Genomic DNA, 19,861 nt, shown 5'->3' on the forward strand with positions numbered 1-19,861 from the left:
GTCCGTCGTAAATTCGGACACGGCGGAGAGGTGGCGCTGCTGGCGGGCCGACCACGGCTCCGTAACGTTGGCCATGGTGAAGACCAGGCGTTTGTGGTCCACAAACGCCGTGAACGGGCGGCCCGCCAAAAGATGGCGGCAGTGGCGAACGGCCAGGTAAAGGCCGAGGAGCTCACGGTCGAAAGCACTATACTTGCGCTCGTTAGGGCGAAGCTGTCGGCTGAAGAAGGCCAGCGGTTGCCAAGCCCCGTTCACCCACTGTTCATGCACGGCGCCCACCGCGTAGTCGGAAGCGTCCGTGGTGAGGGCGATGGGTGCGTCGAGTGCCGGGTGCGCCAGCATGGTCGCGTTGGCGAGGGCCAGCTTAGCGCCCATGAACGCGTCGTCCATCTCTTTGGTCCAGGCGACGTCGTGCTTGGCCGGCTTGCCCCGGAGGGCTTCGTACAGGGGGCGCATGAGGTGAGCGGCGCAAGGCACGAACCGGTGGTAGAAATTTACCATTCTCAAAAATTCCTGTAGGGCCTTGATGGAGTGGGGGCGCGGGAAACTTGTGACTGCCTCCACCTTGGTCGGCAGCCGAATGGCCCCGCGCTTCGTGATGCGGTGCCCCAGGAAGTCGACGGCCGTTACGCCAAACTGGCATTTCGCCGAGTTGATGAGGCCGTGCTGGCCAAGGCGCTCAAAAAGTGTGCGCAGGTGGATGAGGTGCTCCGCCCGGGAAGTGCTGGCGACGAGAATGTCGTCCAAGTAGGCGAAAAGGAAGGTGAGGTTGCGCAGCACGCTGTGCATCAGCCGTTGGAAGGCCTGGGCCGCGTTCTTAAGGCCGAACGGCATGCGAAGGAACTCGAAGAAGCCAAAAGGTGTAATTACCGACGTCCGGCACGTCGGCCGGCCGGACGGGTACCTGGTGGTAGCCCCGAATGAGGTCGACCTTGGAAAAGATCACCCACCCTGCCAAACGGGCGGAAAAGTCCTGTATATATGGTATCGAGTACCGGTCGGGGGTGGTGGCGTCGTTGAGGCGGCAGTAATTGCCACATGGTCGCCATCCGCCACCCGGTTTGGGCACGATGTGCAGGGGCGAGGCCCATGCGCTATTCGAGCGCCGCACAATGCCCAATTGCTCCAGCGCGTCGAATTCCGCCTTCGCCACGGCGAGTTTGGCCGGGTCGAGGCGACGAGCCCTGGCGTAGACCGGTGGACCTGTGGTCGGGATGTGGTGTTCGACGCCATGTTTGATGGCGACGGCCGAAAACTTCGGCTGCATGAGGGCGGGAAACTCGGCGAGTAGGCAGGTGAAATCGTCCGCGGCCGGGAGAGCACAGGCTAGCTTGGTTGGTGCGGAGCCGCTCAATGAGCAAGCGAGCGAGCTGAAGGGCTCCGCGTTGATGAGCGAATGCCATTTGACGTCAACCAAAAGCCCATGCGTGCAAAGAAAATCTGCACCCAGCAAGGCCATGGGTACGTTCGCCGTGATGAAGCCCCACCTGAAGCGCTGGCTCCCAAAGCAGAATGCGACGCTGCGCGAACCGAAGGTGCGGATGGAGGAGCCGTTTGCGGCGACCAAGGCGGGGCTGCAAAGCGCGGCCTGTTTGTCCTGCACCGAGGCGGGTATCACGCTCAGCTGAGCGCCGGTGTCGCACAAAAAACACCGCCCGGACGCTGTGTCCGTAATAAACAGAAGGCTGCCTGAATGGCCGATGCTCATGGCAGGCAGCGAGCGCCGGCCTGGTCTTTTCCCGACCTGCCGAAAGTGCACGGTGGGCGGCACGTTCTGGCCTTCTGCCCGAACCTGGCGTGGTAGTAGCACATGGTCTGCTCTGGTGGAGGCTCCGGCGGTCGCGTCCGGCGGTCACCAGTGGCGCTAACTCGGCCGGTGGTGGCGCCGGTCGTGGCGCAGGCGTTGCCTCGGTCGGCCCAGGGTTCCAGGCGGCCGCTCCGCCGTGTCGCCTGGCCGAGAAAAATTTATCAGCCTCCTTGGCCAGGGCGCGAGGGTCCGTGATGGGCGAATTAGCCAAAGCTAATCATACCTGCCTGGGTAGCTGCCAGAGGAACAGCTCGCGGAAGAGAAAATCTGGGCTGTGGTCGCCGAGTAGAGCAAGCATGCGGTCCATGTGTTCGGATGGACGGGCCTCACCCAGCTCCGGGAGGTCGAGCAGTTGTTGCGCGCGTTCGGTCTCCGTGAGTCCAAACGCACCGAGGAGTAGGCCTTTGAGTGCGCCGTATTTGTCGGCGTTCGGCGGGTTCTGTAGGAAGCTCAGGACCCGGGCGGCAGTGGAGGCGTTGAGCGCGGAGACCACATGGTGGTAGCGCGTCGTGTCCTCTGTAATGTTCCGCAGGGCGAATTGAGAATCCGCTTGGGCGAACCAGACGGCTGCGTGCGATTCCAAAAAGCCAGTGAGCTTCAAAGCTACAGATGACTCCATCGCCGTGTTCTTGAAAAGGCGTCACCAATTGTGGAGCTATGCTCTCACGATAAAGCCGGACAAAATGGACGACACCAGGAACGAAGTTTCACCGAGCTATTTATTTCTAGCTCAACTCAAAAGCACTGAATCAGCCGATCGGACGGGCGGCAAATTACAAGTCAAGTTCAACACACAAAAGCTGCGCCTCTTACGCGGGGCGTGGTATGCAAATAGGTAAGCCACGCCTCTCAACGGGGCGTGGTATGCAAGTCAAGTGTTCGCCCGGGAAAGGCAAGTCTGGACACGTCCGGGCGAGTCCGGACAAGTAACCGCTCGCCGGTTGCATCATCGGCCGGTGCAAGGTAATCGTGTATGCTTCCGGTAACCTCTACACTACTGCCGAGACAAGTCAACCCAAACTCTTGAGCCAAGCTGAGTTGAACTCTGACAGATTTGTGCTTGGCCAAAGAAGCTGCTCAGTTGCTGGGGTCACGTCTTCGCGAAAATCGTTTGTCAACTCCAGAAACATTCTTCTGGTATTGCAGCCGCGAAGAAGAGTTTCGAGAATATTTTACATTGGACGAAGATTCTTCGCTGGTTTACTGCAACAACGTCAACGGCCTCATTGCAGCTATGGGTTTAGCGTATGACCCTACACAGGGCCGGCGCCAGACTATTTTGCGCCCTAAGCAAGGCCAGCTACTTGCGTCCCCTCCCCAACCCCCCCCCCCCATTTTGTTTTGCCAACTTCGATTATTAAAAAAATAAAAAGCAGAAAACTTGAAACTGCTGAATTTATTTTAAATTGCAAGAATAAGTACCGTAAGATGCCAACAGCACCAATATTAAAGGCGCAATATCCATGAATATGGCAGTGGCCATTTTAGTGGCAGTGGCCAAGTTGATCCGTTCGAATCTCACATCAGCAAACAATTAAATCTCCCGCTTTCCTGACGATGATCAATCCATGTGCCCAACGACGAAGTGGTGGCAGCGTTTTGAAGATGCCGGATGTGACGTATGGGAGAAGGTGCATGGGAGCAGGCTACATCAGTTTCAAACAGGATGTGATGTATGCCACGAAGCGTACATGCTCAAAATTAATCACTTACACTATTATGAACAATGAACTATTATATTTTCCTTTTATGATGTTTTTTCTTAAAACAATAATTTGTATAAAACTGACCTTCAGGTTCAGTAATGCACCCCTCTGATGTCTGCACCCGAGGCGGCAGCCTAGTTGACCTAATGGTAGCACTGGCCCTGACCCTACAGAATGGCGGCTCTTCGTAGACTCGAGCCGAAGGTTGAAAGTAGTACTCTACAATGGTAACAAGGTCACGTCTGTTCCAGTGGGTCACTCGGTGCAGATGACTAAAAGTTATAATAACATGGAGCTTTTGCTTACTGCTTTTAAGTACAAAACATCACAATTGGATGATATGCGGACACCTAAAGGTATGTTGGTGTCAACCTAGGTACTTTTTAAAAGTAAAATCTAAGAAAAAGTGAAATATTTTATACAGTATTTTAAACAATTTTAAATATTTGTATTTCTGGTAGTGATGTGATACCATACTCAGTATTGACACCAGTCGTATTTAATAAACTTTTTTATAGGTTATAGCCATAGTGCTGGGTCTACAAGGTGGCTACACCAAATACCCCTGTTTTCTCTATCTGTGGGACAGCCGAGCAGACGAGCAACACTACGTACAACGCGACTGGCCAACAAGACCTGGCCTGGAATGAGGTTCGCACAACGTTCTGTCACACCCTCTCGTGAATCCGCAGAAGATTCTACTTCCGCTGTGCACATCAAGCTCGGAATAATGAAGAATTTTTTCAGAGCACTCAACAAAGGCTGATCTTTCGCTTTCCTGAATCAGACATTTCCACGCATCAGTGAGGGCAAACAAAGCAGGTATTTTTGACGGCCCCCAGATCAGGGAGCTAATGAAAGATGCGCAATTCGACGAAAGTCTGGAGGACAATGACATCAATGTCTGCCTCGCATTCAAGTCCATTTTCTGGGCAACTACCGAGGTCCAGAGTACGAACGTGTTGTCGAGGCGCTCCTGCAGAGTTTCCAGGCTCTTGCCAAGAGTCTTGGTGCACGCATGTCCATAAAGAAGCATTTTCTCAGCTCGCATTTAGACTGCTTTCCAGACAACCGCAGTGATGTCAGCGAGGAGCAAGGAGAGCGCTTCCACCAGGATATTCGAGTGATGGAAGAGAGGTACCAGGGCCTCTGGGATGTGAACATGCTCGCGGACTAATGCTGGAGCCTCGAGACGTTCCAGCTGTAGAACACAAACAGTCTGAGAAAGCCCTTTCTTCCACATTAACTGTACTCGTGTACCATAAAATAAAATAAAATACTTTGAACATTGTAAATTTGTCTATTTAAAAAAAATAAACTTGCGCAGTGCGGCGCTATGCGCACGACTTGTCTTGCCAATAAAGGAAGCAACAACGTATGAATTCAAAAGCGTCTTTATTCCAAGGATCAAACTATAGCACTGCCGTGCTCGGGGCTGTGAGCCCCGTGTATATCCCGAAGCCACGCCTACCCCTCGGGCATGGCCGACACCCTCCTGGTGCGCGGAATGATGTCATCGCGCCAGCGAGCCATCGTGTCCACCACACGCGCCCCTCCAGAATTCCCGCGCACCTGAAGGGTCAGTTTGCGGGGCAAACGGATGACCCGGCCGAAGCGCCCTCTGGCGGCTGGCGGTGTCTGGGATGCCGGGATGCCACCGGCTGCCCCTAGGATGGGTGCGGGACCAGGGGGCGGCGTGCCGGCGGGGTTGGGCGGTGCCGGGGGTCCGCCCGCCGGGGGGCTGAGCCACTGGCGGGTGGTGGTCCATGTCGAGGTGGGCCGGTTTGAGGCGGTCCACGGACACGCGGTCAGGAGTACCGCTGATGTTCAGGGTGAAGTGCTTCGCCCCGGTCTCCAGCCACCGGGTGGTGCGGTCCACCATGGTGAGGACGTGGGTGAAACCCCGCGAGGGTGGCAGAGGTCCCACCAAGTCCACGTGAACGTGGTCGAACCGACGTTCGGGCACCGTCAACGGGGCCAACGGGGCCTGGGTGTGGCGGTGCACCTTCGCGCGCTGGCACGCGAGGCATGTCCTGGTCCAATCGCGGACGACCTTCCAGAGGCCATGCCAGACGAACTTGTCGGCGACCAGCCTCTGGGAGGCCTTCGTGCCCGGGTGGGACAGGCCGTGGATGGCGTCAAAAACCCAGCGCTGCCAGCCCGCGGGCACGATGGGGCGAGGCCGCCCGAGGGAGACGTCGCACAAGAGGGCCGTGCCCACACTGTCGAACGGCATCTTGGTGATGTGGAGGCCCGTGACGGCGGTCCGCAAGGCCTGGACGTCGGGGTCGGTGGTCTGATCCGCTGCCATCCGGGCATAGTCGATGCCGAGGTGGACCGCGTGGGTGACGGACCGGGAAAGGCAATCTGCCACCGGGTTGTCCTTCCCCGCGACGTGCCGGATGTCCGTCGTGTACTCTGACACGGCCGAGAGGCGACGCTGCTGCCGGGCCGACCACAGCTCGGCGACCTTGGCCATCGCGAAGACCAGGGGCTTGTGGTCGACGAAGGCCGTGAACGAACGGCCCTCGTGCAGATGGCGAAAGTGCCTGACCGCCAGGTGAAGCCCAAGCAACTCGCGGTCAAAGGTACTGTACCGGCGTTCGTGCGGGCGAAGCTGCCGGCTGAAAAACGCCAGCGGCTGCCAAGCTCCACGCACCCATTGCTCGTGCACCGCGCCCACTGCGTAGTCTGACGCATCGGTGGTGAGGGCGATCGGTGCATCGGGCGCGCGAGCATGGTGGCGTTAACCAGGGCGAGCTTCGTGCCCATCTGCTCGGTCCAAACGACGTCACCTTTGCCCGGCTTCCCCCGGAGGGCCTCGTGCAGGGGGCGCAGGAGCTGGGCGATGCGGGGCAGGAAACGGTGGTAACAGTTCACCATGCCCAGGAACTCCTGGAGCCCCCTGATTGTGCAGGGGCGCGGAAACCCCTTGACCACCTCCACCTTTGCTCACAAGGGGATGGCCCCGTGCCTGGTGACACGGTGCCCCAAAAAGTCGATCTCGGCGACGCCGAACCGGCACTTGGCGGGGTTCACGATGAGGCCATGCTGGCCCAGGCGTTCGAAGAGCGTGCGGAGATGGCGGAGGTGCTCTTCACGGGACGCGCTTGCGACGAGGATGTTGTCCAGGTAGACATAGACGAAATCCAGGTCGCGCAAGACACTGTCCATCAGACGTTGGAACGCCTGAGCCGCATTCTTCAAACCGAAGGGCATCCGAAGGAACTCAAAGAGGCCGAATGGCGTAATGACGGCCGTCTTCGGGATGTCCTCCGGCCTGACGGGGACCTGGTGGTAGCCGCGTATGAGGTCCACCCAAGAGAAGCAGGACATGTTCGCCAACCGGGTGGAAAAGTCTTGTATGTGGGGGACCGGGTAACGGTCGGGGGTGGTGGCATCGTTGAGGCGGCGGTAGTCCACGCACGGCCGCCATCCCCCGCCAGGCTTCGGCACGATGTGTAGCGGCAACGCCCAAGCACTCTTGGAGCTCCGCACGATGCCCAGCCGCTCCAGCGTAGCGAACTCCGCTCTCGCCACCGCGAGCTTCGTCGGTTCAAGGCGGCGGGCTTGTGCATAGACCGGTGACCCGACGATGGGTATGCGATGTTCCACACCATGCTTTACGGCCACCGCCGAGAAGGTGGGCCACGTGAGGGCCGGGAAACTGGCGAGGAGGCGGGTGAACTCGTCCGCTGTCGGAAGCGTACAAACCAACCTCGCCGGGACCGAACCGCTCAGCAAGCCGCTCGGTGAGCCGCTCAACGAGCCGCTCAGCGCGCAAGCAAGCGAGCTGAACGTTTCGGTCTGGATGAGGCGTCTGTTCTTCACGTCTACCAACAACCCGTTTGCACAGAGGAAGTCCGCACCGTGCAATGCCATGGGCACTCCGGCGGTTACGAACGACCACTTGAAGCATTGCCCTCCGAACCACAGGGAGGCAGCGCTTCCCGAGCGTGCGTATGGGTGTTCCGTTGTTGGCTGCAAGCAACGTGGGGCCCCGGCCCGCGGTTCGCTTGTCGGACGTAGAGGCAGGGATAACGCTCACCTGTGCACCTGTGTCGCATAGGAAGCAGCGCCCGGACAAGGTGTCCGTTATAAAAAGAAGGCTGCCGGAATGGCCGACGCTCAGGGCCGCTACCGAGCGCCGGCTTGGCAGTTTCCCGACTTGCCGAACGAGCACGGCGGGCGACAACTCCTCGCCTTGTGGCCAAACCTGGCGTGGAAATGGCACCAGGTTTGCGGCGAAGGCAGAGGCCGCGGTTTTCGCGGTGGTGGTGGGCGGGGCGTGGCGGCGGCCACGTGGTGTGCATCAGCCTCGGGAACCCCGAGGAGTGGTGCATCAGCATCAGCGTCAGCCCCGGGATCCACGACGGCCGCACCGAAGCTCGCCCGCGTGTCACACGCCGCGAAAAATTGTCGGCCTCGACGGCCACCGCGCGGGTTTCCTTTGTCTTGGAACCGGCCAACGCGAGGCGTACCTGGGCCGGTAGCTGGCGTAAAAAGCGCCCGGAATAAAAAATCCAGTGCTTTGTCCCCCAGTAGCGACAGCATGTGGTCCATTCGGACCGATGGTCGCGTGTCGCCGAGGTCGGGAAGGTCCAGGAGACGGTCGGCCCGTTCGTCCTCTGTGAGGCCGAACGTGGCGATGAGGCGACGCTCGAGTGCCTCGTACCTGTGGTCGGCCGGTGGGTTCCGCAGGATGGACATGACTCGGGCGGCTGTGCCGGGCCCGAGGGCGGTGATGACGTGGAAATAGCGTGTCTCGTCCACCGTTATGCCACGAAGCTGAAACTGGGCTTCGGCCTGCATGAACCATATCTCCGCCTGAGCTTCCCAAAACTCAGGGAGTTTCACCGCTACCGCGTTGCTACTCGTCATGGCGCGTTCTGTAGGTTCAGCGTAGGCTGAACTAGTCGGAGGTCACCAATGTAGTGCGGTGCTATGCGCACGACTTGTCTTGCCAATAAAGGAAGCAACAACGTATGTAATCAAAAGCATCTTTATTCCAAGGATCAAACTATGGCACTGCCGTGCTCGAGCCCCGTGTATATCCCGAGGCCACGCCTACCCCTCGGGCATGGCCGACACCCTCCTGGTGCGCGGAATGATGTCATCGCGCCAGCGAGCCATCGTGTCCGCCACACTTGCTAATTTCATAACGATTTTTGAATTATCTATTTTTTATTTGTTTTTTTTATTTTTACAATTGAGATAGCACAAAAACCTGACCTGATTGAGCAAAATGAGTTACATTTTTGAATTCAGCATGCAAAACTTATAAAAGAACTAAAAAGACCTTGACCTCAGGAATTTATTTCTTTTCAAACCTGTGTAATTTTCAAATACCTGTGTAATTAATCACAAACAACGTTAACAAAGATACTCACCAGTGACCCCTCGTTGAAGAAGTAAAACAAATAATCATTTTCCACGTCACTCAGAAGAGCAGACCCAACGTGCTGGTGGGATACCCGGTCAACAGTACCCATTCTGGATAATTCTAAATGCTGCTTCAACTTATTGCACCACGCCTATTGCTAACATCTATGCACAGGTGAAGCCTTTTTATGTTCACATGGAGTTGTTGTTGTTTGTTGTTGTTTGTTGTTGTTGTCACCGCTGCCGTCCTTATTTTTACTCAAAAGTCGACTTGTGTCACTTGATTGAAAATATTAAAATAAAAACAGGAGCAACAGAATGAGAAATAAAAGTTAATCCGACAGGAACGTTTTGCAATACGCAGGCAATATTTGATTTGTTCAAGTCCATAAGAATCCATATACTTATTACGTACGCAGATAAGGCAGAGGTTTTGACGACCTTCTGTAAGAATGGTGTCAACAATTTAATACCACAAATAAAAAAGCAACCTTTTAAATTTACAACTGAGGCCAAGAGATATTCGCTAAAAAAAAAAACTGGTTGTAGTTGAGATTGAGAAAATCCATATTCAATATGAAGGCACCACCAATATTTGTGCAGCAAGCTGATGCACCCTCAGCCAATGATGGAACCCTTGTGTTGCAAACGAACGAATAATTTAAATTGAAGGAAGTTGTTGGAATTACATTTTGTGGATAAATTAGTAAATTAAACGTTACTATTGTATAACTCTGGATTCCTTTACTTGATTATTGCAAACCCATTCCTCCATCCTATTTCTCAGCCCGTACCGGGCGGTGTAACTTGGTGGATTTATTTGCGGAGCTGGTCTCCCTCATACGTTTACTGTGTTAAATACTCTACAAAAGAGCATTTTTGATGCTCAGAGCTCGGTCTAACGTATATTTCTGGAAGATCGAGCTGAATAAAATTAATCCACACCTTGACCTGCCGAGTGTTTCCTGGATGATACGTCATATCCTGCCGTGGTAAGCACTAAGGACATGTGAAAGAAACAGGCACTATGCTTTAAAAAAAAAAATTAACTTTTTTTGTGATTTCCGAAACCGAGTTCACAAGATTTACGCGAAATAATTCGGTATAAGGTTTTGAAGTTTTAATCGACGCCGAGAACGTAGGAAGTCATTTTGTGTTCGAGTGGACATGAGGTTGACAGTGACACTGACCGAGTCTGACAGGCCTCGCCGTTTTAATTAATATTTCACACTATCCTTATGAGTTTGACTCTTACTAGATAGATTTATAGACATGATTCGGAATATGGGACCCGAGAATGGAATGCATGACTTTTTCAGGTTGTATGACGTTTGATAGATGTCCAACTATCTACTGTATGTACAGTACTCGCACTATATATTTTTGTTTGGTGGTATCCAGAAAAAAAAAATGAGTTGGTGATCGTCCCCGCCCGACCCTACGAAACACACCCGACCCGAAACTTTTTTTATTTTTTATTTTGAAAAAAATCATTCAAAAACGATCTTTTCACAGTCAAATTTGGCGCCGTTCTGCACCGCATGCGCAGTGCGTGCTGCGCAGAGCGTCGCAAGTGCCTCGGGCAACTACACCCATTTTATGTTAGCCATTCATGGCGGCTATTGTGTGAGATTTTTCCCGCTGAAATCTATCGATTCGTGCTGCTATGGACACCATTCTCTACAGCTGTGGAAGTGTGTTCACGGAGATGAACAACAATGGTGATGACGATCCTGAACAGGATACCAGACTCGCTGATCTTTATGTTCGTGCCAATCTGAACTGTGCTTCCCCTATGGCTATAGAACTAGCATACGACTCTGCTGGCTATGAAATGCTCTGCATCCACTGTGGTACTGAGGAGAATTTGGTTGAAAAGGCAGGGCAATACCCTCAATGTAACATTTGTACTGCAAAGCCAGTACCAAAGCGTGGCAGAAATCTTGTTCAACATGCTCAATAGTTTCAAGGTGCCAAGGGCATGGTGTTTATCTGTTTTTCCGATGTCATGGTGTATATACATGAACAGGTGTCTTGCCCTTTCACTACCAAGCTCAGCTAGGACATTCAACATCATCCAAAATCACACAAACACTGTGTTTCATAGAGATTTGGGCAATGTCTGTAAATCTGTGAGATGAATGAAGAAATTAAATCATTTTGAGGAGAAAGGAGTCTTTATTTCATATTTTTCCATGTCAACAAAACTCAATGGAAAGTAGGAAAAAAAAATAAAAAATAAAAATAAAAACCTCCCTCCCTACCCAAACTTTTGAGAAAAAAGGACGATCACCAACTCATTTTTTTTATCTGGCCTAATGGAGGGATGGGGGCGTTGTCTTTTACCCCATTGTGATCCTCCCCCCACCCCCCACCCCCCACCCATCCCCCTGCACCCCTGGGAGCCTCAATGATCCGAAATCGAAGACTCCAAGACCAAACGATCCTGCGGACAATAGAGGACTACATCAGGTTTCAGAGAAATCGGTTGGTAAATAAGGGACTGGTAGAGGGAAACTGTCCTGTAACGATGTGTCAAGTTTCAGAGCAATATATCGTTTGATAAGAGAGGAGTAGCACAAATAGCAAAAGGTTAATGGACGGACGGACATCCGATCCATTTTATAATGTAATCTCTTCGAGAATCTAAATTGAGATGACCTAAAAATTACAAAATATATAGACAAATTATTGTAAAATATAAAACTAAAGCGCGGTGCTACGCGCGCTTACTTGCTACCAAGGAGGAAGCGGACAGCGCGGTTAAACAAAAGAGTCTTTATTCACAAGAGGTCACTGTAGCACTGGCGCGCTCCGGGCTGCGCGCCCGGTGTATATCCTGAGGCCACGCCTACCCCTCGGGCGTGGCCGCCGCCCACTTGGTGCCAGTGGGCTTTCGTGTCCGCCACACGCGCCCCCCCAGAATTCCCGCGCACCTGGAGGGCTAGTTTGCGGGGCAAATGGATGACCCGGGCCGAAGCGCCCTCTGGCGACCGGCGGCGTCCGGGGTGCAGGGATGCCAGCTGGGATTCCCCCGGCTGTACCCGGGATGGGTGCAGGACCGGGGGGTGGCGTGCCGGCGGTGCAGGGCGGTGCCGGGGGTCCGCCCGCCGGGGGGCGGCCCCGACGCGGGGGCCGAGCCACCGGCGGTGGGTGGTCCACGTCGAGGTGCGCCGGCTTGAGTCGATCCACCGAGACGCGGTCGGGAGTACCGCCGATGTCCAAGGTGAAGTATTTCACCCCGGTCTCCAGCACGCGGAAAGGCCCGTCGTACGGGGGCCGCAGTGGTGTCCGGTGGGCGTCGTGCCAGACGAAGACATACTCCACGGTGCGAAGCTCCGGGGCGACGTGCGTGGGTGGGTGCCCGTGGTGCGCCGTCGGCACCGGGGCGAACCTCCGGGCGGTCTCCTGCAGCGCGGAGCGCTCCTGCGCCGCGGACCAAGGTGCCGTGGGGTCGCGGAGGAACTCGCCCGGCACCCGCAGCGGTTGTCCAAAGACCAACTCCGCCGTGGATGCGCGCAGGTCCTCCTTGGGCGCCGTCCGGAGGCCCATCAGGACCCAGGGGAGCCTGTCGACCCAGCCGCCATCGCGGAGGGTGGCCCGGAGCACGCCCTTCAACGAGCGGTGGAACCGCTCGCACAGGCCGTTGGCCTGGGGGTGGTAGGCCGTGGTTCGGTGCAGCTGGACCCCGAGCCCCCGCACGACCGTGGCCCAGAGCTCCGAGGTGAACTGGGGGCCGCGGTCGGACGAGATGTCCGAGGGGGCGCCGAACCGGGCGACCCAGGTGGCGATGAACGCCTGCGCGACGTCTGCCGCCGTCGTCGCCGCCAAAGGCACGGCCTCCGGCCACCGGGTGGTGCGGTCCACCATGGTAAGGACATGGGTGAAACCCCGCGAGGGGGGCAGAGGTCCCACCAGGTCCACGTGAACGTGGTCAAACCGACGTTTGGGCACAGTAAACGGGGCCAATGGGGCCTAGGTGTGCCGGTGCACCTTCGCGTGCTGGCACGCGAGGCACGTCCTGGTCCAGCCGCGGACGGCCTTCCGGAGGCCATGCCAGACAAACTTGTCGGCGAGCAACCTCTGGGAGGCCTTCGTGCCCGGGTGGGACAGGCCGTGGATGGCGTCAAAAACCTGGCGCTGCCAGCCTGCGGGCACGATGGGGCGAGGCCGCCCGAGGGAGACGTCGCAAACGAGGGCCGTGCCCGCGCCGTCGAAGGGCACCTCGGTGACGCGGAGGCCCGTGACTGCAGTCCGCAGGGCCTGGACCCCGGGGTCGGCGGCCTGGTCCGCCGCCATCCGGGCATAGTCGACGCCAAGGTGGACTGCGTGGGCGACGGCCCGGAAAGGCAATCGGCCACCGGGTTGTCCTTTCCCGCGACGTGCCGGATGTCCGTCGTGTACTCGGACACGGCCGTGGGGTGACGCTGTTGCCGGGCCGACCACGGCTCGGCGACCTTGCCCATCGCGAAAACCAGCGGCTTGTGGTCGACGAAGGCCGTGAACGCACAGCCCTCGAGCAGATGGCAGAAGTGCCTGACCGCTAGGTGAAGCCCAAGCAACTCGCGGTCGAAGGTACTATAGCGGCGTTCGGGCGGGCGAAGCTGCCGGCTGAAGAACGCCAGCGGTTGCCAGGCACCACGCACCCATTGCTCGTACACCGCGCCCACCGCGTAGTCCGAGGCATCGGAGGTGAGGGCGATCGGTGCATCGGGCGCCGGGTGCGCGAGCATGGTGGCGTTGGCCAAGGCGAGCTTCGCGCCCGAGAACGCCGCGTCCATCTGCTCGGTCCAGGTAACGTCACCTTTGCCCGGCTTCCCTCGAAGGGCCTCGTGTAAGGGGCGCAGGAGCTGGGCGATGCGGGGCAGGAACCGATGGTAAAAGTTTACCATGCCCAGGAACTCCTGGAGCCCCTTGATCGTGCGGGGGCGCGGAAACCCCTTCACCGCCTCCACCTTGGCCAGTAGGGGGACGGCCCCGTGCCTGGTGACGCGGTGCCCCAAAAAGTCGATTTCGGCGACGCCGAACCGGCACTTGGCGGGGTTCATGATGAGGCCATGCTGGCCCAGACGTTCGAAGAGCGTGCGGAGGTGATGAAGGTGCTCTTCGCGGGACGCGCTGGCGACGAGGATGTCGTCCAGGTAGACGTACAAAAAATCCAAGCTGCGCAAGACGCTGTCCATTAGGCGCTGGAACGCCTGAGCCCTATTCTTCAAACCGAAGGGAATCCGAAGAAATTCGAAAAGCCCGAATGGCGTGATGACAGCCGTCTTCGGGATGTCCTCCGGCCTGACAGGGACCTGATGGTAGCTGCGTACGAGGTCCACCTTTGAAAAGAAGGACATCCCCGCTGTGGAAGAATTTTGTGTATGACTCACAGGACTCCAATGACCGGACACAGGTTTACAAAAGGTCTGGTTTATTATTCACTTCATTCCATTTACCAAATAATACCGCATTATTCAATGGCTGAGATTAACTCTTTTCCATGGTCCTTTTCGTTCGGCTGATGTTCTTCCGCAGCGCCGTACTCGTTCATTCCATCGTTCCGTCGGGCAGGGCTTCTGAGGACAAGTCTACTTTACTCAACGTTTGCTCTCGTTTATATCGCCAAACTGGACTTAATCTCCTCTCCGCTAATGCCCCGAGGTCATGCCTGTACCAAGTCCTGGTATCAGCTCGCTCCCCTCCTGCTGTGATTTCCATTTACACAGCAGGGGGGGGTGCTCTAGCCTGGGGCCTTGACCAGGTGTTTCAAGAGATTACCATGTTCATACACATTCTGACACTCATTTACAAACTCGTCTTTAACAGAGTTTGCATGTAAAATGTATCTGCTTTGTTACCAGGTTAATTAATAAGTTACCAGTGCCAATTAATAAGTTACACTGAGTTACATTTCCACAATTCCCTCATTTTTTTGTTTTTGTTTATATTAACCATTAATCTAAACATCAATATAAGTAAACAGTCAATCACTACAAGTAAACATCATTACAAGTATAAGTAAATAATCATAACTTTGGTAATCAAATTCCCTTAGGCATACACCGTCATCCTGCAAGAATCACAAAACATTTCGTTGGTCATTGACTCCTTCCATATTGTTCAATCTATTGCATTTGCATCACAAATATATTTTCAAAACAACACTTCACCATCACCAAGATACAACAATTTCACTTCATTTTCAAGTTTTGTAAAGCATCTGCACCATCTGGCAAAAAACGTTTGCCTCCACACAAATGTTGACTTTGTTTGAAAGGAAGGGCTGATCACTTGTGTTTGAATCCAGGTATGAAACATTTTCTCCTAATGTCTTCATAGCTCCTGCACTACTTCATGTAGGATTTCGCTGTTGTGGTAACACTGCGGAGTCATAGACTGACCCTTCTCTCCATGTAGCATTCTTGCCACTTTTTTGCTGTGAACCATAATGATTCCTTGAACAAGGCCTTCACCCAGTTGTAGTCGACTTGCCTCCTCCCTCATTGTGAGTGGGCAGCAAGTATTGGTGTGACGTTGATTGGCCAGCAAGATGTGGAACAGGGATGCCGGATGCATCCACACTGATGTTGGGACCATGGTGTTCAGGTCATTCATGGTCCTTACCAGGAGCAACCAGCAGAATCGTGCACAGCTGTTGTGACAAGGGCACAGCCGTTTTTGCAGCTCCATGCTGGTTCCCCGGACGTTGGTGAAGTAATAACATATGTCCCCGCATTTCACAGAGGTTGCAGGTAAAATGTCGTTGTCCTGCAACTTCTGATGTGGTGAATGTTCGAAGTCTTCAAACAAGAGTAAGTGATCGCCTTTCTTTCATATGTTGCAGTGTGATCCAGGCAAATGGTCACATAAATTTCCTTGGTGAAGGTAAGCATTCATCTCCAAGTTACACGGGAGAATGTCTTCATCATTCTTTGAGAAAGAGGGTGTATGCCACGATTAACTTCATTTTTTAGCCACAAATTTTCTTTCTCGAACTTCTTCCCAATTCCGTTAGCAATCCCTCCAAAATGTGATCTCGTCTTATCTTTATGCTCAGTCACATCTGAATCTGCTTTCCGCACACACTGGATCAGATAGGGTGCATCTTACCATGAAATCAGCATAATCATGTATATCTTCCGACAGTTTCACATTCAACAATTTGTTGTTTTTCCTTAACACAAAAAGTTATATTCATTTATATGCGTCACACAAATAATATTCAATCAGGTATGTATTTTATTACTAAACTAAGAATAGCATCCACAATTGCTTTCAGGTTAATATAGTTCAAAAATTAACTCATGCAGGTATTTTAGCACTACTCTAAGAAAATTAATTGTATATGATTACAATCACAAACGGGAATACCTAATTCCCAACAACAATTTTCCCAAACCAACAAATTAAACATAATGTATTATTACCATAATTCCTCTCCACTTTTTCTTTTCCCTCTTTTTCCCTTAACAGTGTGGCACTCGTGGTGATATGAGTTCACTGATATTGTAATTGACACAACTCATAACATTGTCGTTATGCCATTATCTTAATTCTACTGTATTCATTTGCAACATCACTTGATTTAATCTTTTAATCTCAGTATTTATGTCGCCATAAAAGTCTTCCTTTTCTGGTTCCACATTTCTTTCCTCATTTGTCACTTCATGCGTTATCATCGTGTTGTTGGTTACCTTATTCAAACACACCGTCACTAAGGCTTTCAAGCAAGCCACCACTAAAACAATTGCCAATATAACTACTAAACCAACAAACAAGTCTGCTACTCCTTGTATATATTCATATCTATGACATAGTTATATGTCGATGACATTTAACATTATATACCAAACTAACAAGCTTCCTAAAAGGTAAATAAAGAAAATCCCTTAATATGTAACATAATCAGATTATTTGTCTTACCCTGATCCCCCTATCTCCCGGGGTTGAACTCAATCCCCTGATCATGAGTGTAGTTGTGATACATTTTTTTCACTCATGCTGTATTAATATCAGCAGGTAATTGTATGTCATGTAGGCAAATAAATGTCACTATTCCAAGTAGGAATATCACATGTTGAAAATGTAATGTTTATCAATGCAAGGGGTGTTAAAATGTAATTCAAATGACTGTAAATCACGACTATCATTTATCTACCACTGAATGTTCTGCTGGGCTGCTAGGTGCAGCCTCATTTTCTGTGGGATCGTCCACCTTAGCCCCATGTGCTTGTTTGCAATGAGGGGCATGAATCCAACTTTCTATTTTGGGTCCATCTTTTTTTTCTATTCTTATCAATCTCCTATGGTTTATCATTTCGTTCCAAGATACCGCAACCAAAGGTTTTAACCAAAGCTCTACCAAACTATTTCCAATTTGAACAAAAATGCCAGTGAAACAATGATTCGAAGAATTAACTTCAAGGGGTCAATAAATTTATTCTATAGCCAGATCTAATTTTCCCATCCAATAGTTTGCCTTGCCACATGTCATATTATAACACCTTAATAAACCTTCGAAAAAATGTTTCCCATCTCAACAAATTTCCTTTTTTACAAATAGCCATGTGTAACTTACGTATTTAACTACAATTTCCTCTCAATTTGTTTGGCCTAACTGGCCGCAAAAGTGGCTGCCAGCATGCAGTACCGTTTTTTATCTACCAAGGAAGTGTTCCACACAAGACCTCTACCAAAATTTTGTTTGTAAAAAACACATCTGGGATTTCTGATTACATGGATGCACACTCTCAGGACATTTTCAGGCTGCTGTTAACAATCCACTACGATGACCTAATTCCTTTACCCACAATCAAATAATTAGTACAAATTGAGGATATTATCCCTATCACATTCTTTTATAGATTCATTATGTTGGATCTAATTTTTCCCAATAATTTTCCACTGCTGTAAGGCGGAACAATAGCTCTCATAAGTCTTAGTAATATCGTACTTAATTTGCCCAGCAGAGAATAATTTATTTACTATCCTTTCTCATCTGTTAACCAGTGACTTTGTTTAAACTCCAGAACTGAAAACCCACAATAGTTCAAACCAGCAAAATTTTCTTTACTATTTTCCCATATCATCTATGCCTAAAACACATCCATACATACAGCACAATTTATATGCTGATAAAATTCAAGTTTATATATATAAAATCCATGAGCAGAGTATTCTGGGAAGTCAGTGTAAGACCTCTCCCAAATTTGGATGATTTTGTACTTCCTCATTTCCTTTTATGAAGCTCATATCCATAAATAGATGTTATTCTCATATACATTCTATCAAAAAATGGAATCCCAAAATTACTCACAATTTTACTATTAATTAATGGCTGCTCATAACCCAGCACATCAAATTTTTTATATTCCATTTCCCTTGACAAAAGAGATAATGTTCATAATCAAATTATATTTCTATTTTATTTTACGGATTCTCTGGATATTCAATCCCATCCACATATCCCAATCCCATCCACATATAACTATCCATTTCCAGACAGGCACACTGTCGGTGTCAACAATCTTGTAAGATTGATACACAAAAACACACACACACATGCATTATGCATATTTGTTTGCGTTGGAACCATTATTTACAGATCAAGATGGGTGTCAATTTTATTTTAATTTCATAAAATTTGTCCTTCAATTTTATAAATGCTAATACACAAATAGACCAAAAAGTTTATTCTTAGAAAAACCCCTATAATGTCACATTGAAATTACCCTTTCAGTTCCCACCATAATTTATCCTAATTTGACTACACATCCATTTGCATGTCAGTCGACCACTGACCTATCAATCATGCGGAACACTAGTCCGAAATTCCCACCTGATCATCATGTGACTCTTGTCACTTAGTTTCAAAAATTTGCAAAGCAATTGTTCCAACTTTGTAAATTTAAAATTGTGTGCCCAACATAAAAGATCCAATTTCGGCATTTGGTCAATTATTACTAATTTGTTTATAAGCAAAAGAAAGAATGAATAATTCTTGCTCCGAAAACTTTTCAGACCCAAGAATCATCGACAGTTATTCATGTTTGTCCAGTAATCGAATCTGTTGAGGCCAATCATCATTTGGGATTTGCAGCAATGAAGGCCTAATCATTGTCTGAGGTATCGGTCAGCACTGGTACCCTTGATCTTGGTTTACCCTATTAACTTGTCTTCCTTTTGGTATACGGACATCCTCTTTTCCAATGTCCCATCCGTCCACACTTGAAACACCGGTTTCTGTCGTCTGATCTGTGCACCTGTGCATTTGTATTGCTGGGCTGCATCTCTACATCCCTGAGTTGCCACTGCAATCTCTCGTTGTCTCCTGAAACACGAAAAAATTCTCTGTACCGTCCTTTTTGGGGAGACAACTGGAAATCAGATGGGACAACTGTGACTTTCATTCCTAATTTCGAGGGCAGTTGTGCATTTGTCTCCTCCACTGTATCCTGTATCCTTTTTATTTTAAGTTCTAGTTCCGTTATCCGTTCTTGCTGTTCCCGTTGTCTGGATTCACCATCCCAAAGATGGAATGCAAGCCAGTCTACCGTTAGATTCTGTCTCTTCCTGGCTTTCAATCTTTGTTCCAATCTTTCCAATCGACTTCGCTCAAATGTACCATCTCTTGGAAACTCCTCATCATGTCCCTTTGTCCACAAATACCAATTCTCGACCTGCCTTATAGCTTCTGCACCATAACGGTCGTACATATGATGTGTACAAGTACCTTTTTGTGGAATCTCTGGTTGTCCTTGTGTATTCTTGCAGGCTCCATTTCCCATTCTGCCTTTTATCAAAGTAGCGTTGGATGTGTTGTAGTTTGTTCCTCTAAAGCTTCACTCGTACCTCCAGGAAGGGTCTCTCCACCTGTTCGCACGGTGATTTCCAGAGAATCTCCCTCAGCCGTGGCTTTTGCACAATCCAATCTCACAGATCAGTATTTGCAGATGAGCCGGAGGGTCAGTATGAAATG

At 51.2% G+C, this 19,861-nt stretch overlaps 2 protein-coding genes across 2 annotated transcripts in view; one reads left to right on the plus strand and one right to left on the minus strand.

Annotated features, from left to right (window-relative positions):
• The window catches only part of LOC137426216 (uncharacterized), a 43,021-nt gene extending 33,966 nt beyond the window's left edge, over positions 1-9,055 (minus strand). The window contains exon 1 of the mRNA XM_068114896.2: positions 8,904-9,055. Coding sequence (XP_067970997.2) covers positions 8,904-9,005 — 102 coding nt within the window. The 5' untranslated portion in view covers positions 9,006-9,055. The remainder of the gene's footprint in view (positions 1-8,903) is intronic.
• A 680-nt stretch (positions 9,056-9,735) lies between these two features.
• The window catches only part of NAA80 (N-alpha-acetyltransferase 80, NatH catalytic subunit), a 31,231-nt gene continuing 21,105 nt past the window's right edge, over positions 9,736-19,861 (plus strand). Inside the window, exon 1 of the mRNA XM_068112985.2 lies at positions 9,736-9,887. The gene's annotated coding sequence lies outside the window, so the exon portion shown is untranslated. The remainder of the gene's footprint in view (positions 9,888-19,861) is intronic.

The sequence above is a fragment of the Myxine glutinosa genome, chromosome 4, assembly GCF_964187855.1.
Source record: "Myxine glutinosa chromosome 4, kmMyxGlut1.1, whole genome shotgun sequence".
NCBI classification, from domain to species: Eukaryota; Metazoa; Chordata; class Myxini; order Myxiniformes; family Myxinidae; genus Myxine; species Myxine glutinosa.